Below are 6063 nucleotides of genomic sequence, written 5' to 3' on the forward strand. Positions count from 1 at the left end.
AAAAAAAAAGAATTTTCTTGCTGAAGGTTGCTTAGCAGTACATCATTTTGATAAGGGTATGTTTGAAATTGCAATTTTTTTAAAAAAAAAAATTAAAAATTTGATAAGAACACCTCGTGCTTACGTTTTCGTATTCTTAAACAATATATATTATATATATATATTTTTAGGAATTGATTGATCAAAGTCGATAAAGGTGAAAAAGGTGAAGTTAGTTAATGACATGATGTCACGTGCGTTTGCCGGTTGAGCACATGGAAGAAAGAAGAACATTGACAGAGGAGCATGATAATGGATAAGAAGATTGTACAGGATAACCCACAACTGCAACCAAAAGTAAAAACATTGCTTTCATTGCCAAAGAGAAGGCTGATAAGTAAAAAAGTAAAAGATAAAATTAAAAATAAAATAAAATAAAAAATACATCACCGCTATTGCTTGCTTGCTTGCTATGCATAATCTGTAACAAAGTTTTTTCCGTAATTCCCAGTTCGACATTCATACTTTTTTGCCTGTATGACTGACCCAACCGACAAAAAAAAAGAAAAGAAAAGAAAACACAAATCATTCAAATCCTATGAACCCAAAAGACAGACCAGTATGTAGGGACAAAGATTGACACTGGAAAGAGATGGATGGACAGGTGGAGAGTTAGAAGGTGATGATAAGGCAAAGAAGGAAACAAATGACGAACAACGCTTCCGCACCCGCCGCTAAAATGGCGTTTGCTTTTTTGCAGTTGAAGCAGGCCGAGGTTGAGCAGAGTAACATAACAGATGGATAGACAAACTGGATTCTTTTGAGGGATATGGATCCAATATATAATGACAATGTGTAAAAATTGTACACTTGTCAGAATATGTGGAACAGATGGGGAGAAAAAACAATGGATATTTGGGTAGTGATGTAATATAGTAGTAAATATTGAAGGAGGGGGGGGGCCTTTTCTTTGGCCAATTTAATTGACTGAGAGAATGAGATACTTCTTCTAGCACTGGCGGCCTCTACGGCAACCAAGTGCACCGGCGTTGGAAGTCATGGAGCCAACCATTGAGGAAGACTTGGCACCCAAGCTGGAGGCTCTGGCGTAGCTGGCTGAAGCTCCAGCTCCTGAGGGGGTGAAATAGGCACCATTCAACAACAGATCTCCCTCTGACCTCCAATTCCAGCCCTTCCACTGGCTTGTTGGTGTTTCTACCCTCTTTGTCACCTGTCCAAATGGCGGATTCATTTGTAAATAACAATCAACGAATTCAGATTGTAATGGCAAAAGGGTAGAGATTATGTGTTTTATATATATATATATATATATACCTCTTTAGCAAAGGGGTTGACTGGTGCATTGTATCTGTTGCCCTGGCTATTGATGGTTGGATTTGCACTTCCACCAATGGCATACATCTCCCAGTGAGTGTAATCATTGTTCACAACATGGAAGTATCCGTGTCTACACCTGAATTATATATATATTGATTTCTTGTCAGATCAATTAAAAGGCTTAAAGAATCAAAGCCAAAACAATATAAACAAGAGCCTCTGTCAGTATCATAAGGACATTTGTTCAGCAACTATTATTCATATACTGATGGGAAACTATAGAGTTTGTTTTGAGGACTGAACTGAAACAACTGATAGTTTAGGGATAAAAGTTGAAATCTAACAAACAAAATTTAGGGACCAAAATAATATTTTGAGGAAAAATCGATAAAAGGTGGAGACAAGATCATGCATCCGTAGTGTACTGGCCTGCTGCTTAAAAGCGATCATATATACATCAGGAAATCATTTTCGCTGAAATGAAAAGAAGAAAGAAAATGGTTTTAATATGAAAAGGAGAGGTAATAATACCTAGGCATTCTCTGGATAAGTCCCTCTCCAAAGTGGTTGTATGCGATGGTTACTTGCATTTGCTTGTCTCGGGTGTAAGAATCACTATGGCCCAATAGCATAACCTATTTTGCGACACATAATTAATAACAAGAGCGTCAGTGTTCCAAGTATAGAAACACATTTCAAACAAAATTGGTTGAGGAGGAGAGAAATGCATTGAACGCACCTCATTGTGGTGGGTGAGATGGTTGTTGGAAATGGTAATGGAAGTTGAGCCCATGACAGCATCAACAAGGCCATCAGCACACTTAGAGAGAGAGTTGTGATCAACCCATATGTGACTTGACCCGAAAATGGAAATGGCATCACCATCAGCCATTGTCCTCCACCCAAAGTGACTTGGCGAGCTTCTCACCATGGCATTGCCGGTAGGCTTGCAATCATGGATGTGTAGACCGTGAATGATAATATTAGTGACAAACTGGATAGTGATGCAAGCTCCATTAGCAACGTGGACATTGGCCCCACGGCCATCAATAGTCTTGAAGCTGTTCATGATCAGCTCCTGCTTCAATTGGATAACCATGTCCCGCTTGAACACAATCCACAGAGGTTCCTCCTGGATGACAGCATGGCGCAAAGTGCCGGGCTTGGGGTTGACAGGGTCATCATCGCCGGGGTCGGTGACAACATAGAAGCGGCCGTCACGGCCACCAACTGCATTCCTGCCAAAACCAATGCCACAGTCTGCAAGGCGCTTGCGGTTTTGTTGCCAGTTGGAGTCACAACGCCAGCAGTCATCAATGGGGTTGCCAGTTCCGCATGAGAAGAAGCCCAGCTTCCTCCTCTCTGTGCTGTTGCGGATGCGCCTGCCACATCAAACACATTGCTACCATTAATTAACATCATAGTTTTTAAGCATAAGATGCAAAATTGTGTCTTACTCATCAATATGTTAGTTACTGTGTACCCAAATGAAGATAACCATGGAAATTCAATTACTCATCTATTACAGTTACATTCGCATATACTAGTTATTGCAGTGTGAAAGACTATTGATTCCTCTGTGGTGTGTCGGTGGGGGTAATTTTCTTCCTCTCCCCTCTTATCCTCCAATCAATTTGGTCTACTAAAGGCCAAAATCTGAGCTGCATGGGGGCAAGGATACACCGACAAAAACACCAACCTTTCTTGTTCTTTATATTAGTGAGGGCACTTGGGTCGTTTTCAGTATAACGTATACAATTTTACTGGTTTTGGAATAGAAGCAAAACGAAGGGGAGTCTTTCTTGGCAATGTTTGTCCACACGCGAAACAATATAAAGATAATCAATTCCTTATTTTCAGAGTATAAAATATTCTACCAGAAGTGAGAAACCTTGTCAAATTGATGAAAGTAAAAAAATAAACAAAATCCAAAAAGTTTAGTACTAGTAAAATTACAATCTTATTATAACTATTATGATCATTATAAATGAAGAAGAATCAACAATGATATCTACCCACCAATATTCAAAAGCCTATATCTCTGTTAGCTACTTTTGCTACACAGACATGAGACATGCCACACGCACTCATGCAATATAAAGTAACTTTCCACTTAAATTACGTGCCAACATGATTAAAAAGGCAAATTCATTTGACAAAATCAAAATATATTCAGGGGCAGAGATATTATAATTATTATTATATACTAATACAATACCGCCAAGGCAGGCATACACATACAAGCAATTGTACGTTTTAAGTACTACGAGTGCACAAATTGGACAGAAAAGAGACAATGTAAACGAATTTATGTCCGCGTAACACGGATCTGGCACCACAAAGGAAGGCATGTTGATGGAGATATGGGAAAGAGCATGAGAAAGAGCCAGGAGGGTGAATATTATTTAGTATTTACCCTCCCCAGTGGCCATTACAGTAGAAACCCAGAAATGTTAAAAGGCATAAAGGGAAAGGTAGTTAGTCAAAAGTACGCAGGTGTTCAAAGACAAGATAAACCCACCATTGGGTATAACAAAAATATCAAATGGGTCGGTTGGGTAGGTTCAAAATTCATAAAGTGCAGTAATAAGCGCCACCATGCTACGAACTACCCCTTACCCACCATTCACCAAAACCTTTTTTAGCAGTGAATGCAGTGAGATATATATTTTCTTAGGAAACAAACAAAAAACAGAATGCTGAGAGGAAATAAAAAAATAAAAAAGAGAAACCACCCACATCTCCACCATGGCGACAACCTCCTCTGGATCGTCCACCGCAAGCTCCTTCAAGCCCTCAGCCTCTTCCAACAAACTGAAACAACCAAAAAAAAACAACCATTACAAAGATTAATTAAACACACAATTACAAATCTTAACATTTTACGGAAAATGGGTGAATATGACAAATGGACACGTGTCAAGCAAATGTAGCGAGTACGAAGATAGACTGGGAACGCGACACGCTCACAAGAAGTACAGTGTACACAGAGAGTGTTGGTGCGCAATGCTCGAGGGGCACCCACTCCCCCACACACACACACTCTCACTATTCCAGTATAACCGTTAAAAAGCGGTTTCTAGAGAGAGAAACAACGAGGCTACTCGTCGGCGGGAAAAGTCCTAAAAATGCGATTCTTTTTTATATTCGGAAAACGAAATGTCCTTCTTACCCATAAGGAGATTTTTTTATTCCTAGTGTGAAATGTAATAAATAGAGATAGGAAATAAAGGGGATTCTGTGAGGGTATATGTGGAAAGATGGTCGATCATCTCATTCTCGGTGACCTATCAGAGTTTGTTAATGGCAGAGGATTGAGGGAAGGTATCCAAAGAACGACCATAACGGAATTAACGATCCAGATCTAGGGATCTGGATCTCAACGGCTGGGATTCTTATTTACTGTTGGATAAGACTGTACCGAGAAAAACACAATGGGCAAAGCAACGGCTCAGATCAGTTGGGAAAATAAGGAAAATCTAATTAACGTTGGGTAGCTTTTTGTTTGGTAGCTCAAACCCTTTCACAGTTTTACTGAGTCAATAGGCACTGACCTCGCTGCCATTGATGAGTTGCTCGAGCTCTGCAATTGCACTGTTCCCCCATTGCTGCACAAGAAAAAAAAAATTCATTAAACTAAGGTTTAAAGTACCACGGTGAACTTGTACGGACACTTTGAAGAACTCTCTCTCCCTCTCTCTCTCTCGCCATTAAAATTAAGCGTGGGCCAAAGAGAGAGAGAGAGAGAGAAGAGAGAGATGAATAAATGGAGGAAGAGAAAGCTTGAAAGCTTTGTGAAAAGGGGCATTAATGGAGTCCGAAAACAGTAAATGAGAAGTAAAGCGGAAATTAATTAAGTCATCAAATAGAACCAGTAGTTTTTTATAGTAGATTTCCCATAACTACCCAGAAAAGAAAAGAACCTCGTAATGTGACTAAATATTTAGAACTCAAACCCCAAAAACTCCCAAATTAGAAGACATACACGAAAATGGGTCACGGAAATCAAACAGTCAAACAGAGAGGAGGCTCTGCTTTTACCGTACCAAATTTCACACACGGAGGGAGTGGAAATTATAGACAGGGAAACGTACCTGTTTTCTGGGATCTGGTTCTTCCACACAGTGCCCATTGCCCCAACGAACAATATCACCAGCATCACTAAGCTCAGACCAACCCATTTCTTAGACACCGCCATTGCCACTGCTCTCTTACTCTCTTTCTGTCTCCCGGAGGAGATGTAGAGTAGAGAAAGAGACAGACACGAATAAAGAGGAAAAAAGCAGAGGAAGAAGAAGAAGAAGAACAGGTGAGAGAGTCAGAGGACGATCTCCAACAAAACGGTCTCTTTATAGAGCAAGAAAGACAGGATCGACCCAAAAATAAATTAAAATGAAAGACAAAACGTCCCGTGCCGTTATCTAACTATTCGTTTTTTTAATCTTTTCTCATTTGACCCTGGTTCGCCTAACGGCGTTAACTGACCCATGGTTTTTGACCCTGGTTAGGTTCTCTTTAACCAACCCCACATTAACTAACCCACCCATTGCAAATTAATTTAAGACTAATCTCTCTTTTAACTCACCGCATCTCTCCTAACCGCCACTAACTGTTTTAAGCTTTACCAAGCGCTCCGACACTCCCCCCCGCTCTCATGCACGTGCATTTCATAGGCCACTCACGTGCCATCCCTATTCCTCTCTTTTTTTATTTCTTTTTTTATGTTTTTTTTCTCAGTCACACGTA

General features: G+C 40.0%; 1 protein-coding gene across 2 annotated transcripts; it reads right to left on the minus strand.

The window, feature by feature from the left end:
• Nucleotides 1-337: 337 nt before the first annotated feature.
• Nucleotides 338-5639, minus strand: LOC132177837 (probable pectate lyase 1). 2 transcript variants are annotated; one of them, XM_059590306.1, is made up of 7 exons: nt 5412-5638; nt 4872-4925; nt 4057-4131; nt 2057-2699; nt 1849-1952; nt 1315-1453; nt 338-1210 (listed from the first exon to the last, which is right to left on the minus strand). In XM_059590306.1, the coding sequence occupies exons 1-7, from the start codon at nt 5513-5515 to the stop codon at nt 989-991; spliced, it is 1341 nt and encodes a 446-aa protein (XP_059446289.1). In that variant the 5' UTR covers nt 5516-5638; the 3' UTR covers nt 338-988. The 2 variants fall into 2 exon arrangements, with proteins under 2 accessions (XP_059446289.1, XP_059446290.1); XM_059590307.1 differs by lacking the exon at nt 4872-4925 and having other exon boundaries at nt 5412-5639.
• Between the last annotated feature and the right edge of the window lie 424 nt (nt 5640-6063).

This window comes from Corylus avellana, chromosome ca4 (genome assembly GCF_901000735.1).
Source record: "Corylus avellana chromosome ca4, CavTom2PMs-1.0".
NCBI lineage: Eukaryota > Viridiplantae > Streptophyta > Magnoliopsida > Fagales > Betulaceae > Corylus > Corylus avellana.

What these genes read in the sequence shown, in the direction of transcription:
- LOC132177837 (XM_059590306.1), bottom strand. Translation starts at nt 5,515, where the DNA reads ATGGCGGTGTCTAAGAAATGGGTTGGTCTGAGCTTAGTGATGCTGGTG. An exon ending in GTTGTCGCCATGGTGGAGAT is followed by an intron (nt 2,700 to 4,056) that starts GTGGGTGGTTTC and finishes TTGATGTGGCAG; the next exon opens with GCGCATCCGCAACAGCACAG. An exon ending in TCAACCCCTTTGCTAAAGAG is followed by an intron (nt 1,211 to 1,314) that starts GTATATATATAT and finishes CCATTTGGACAG; the next exon opens with GTGACAAAGAGGGTAGAAAC.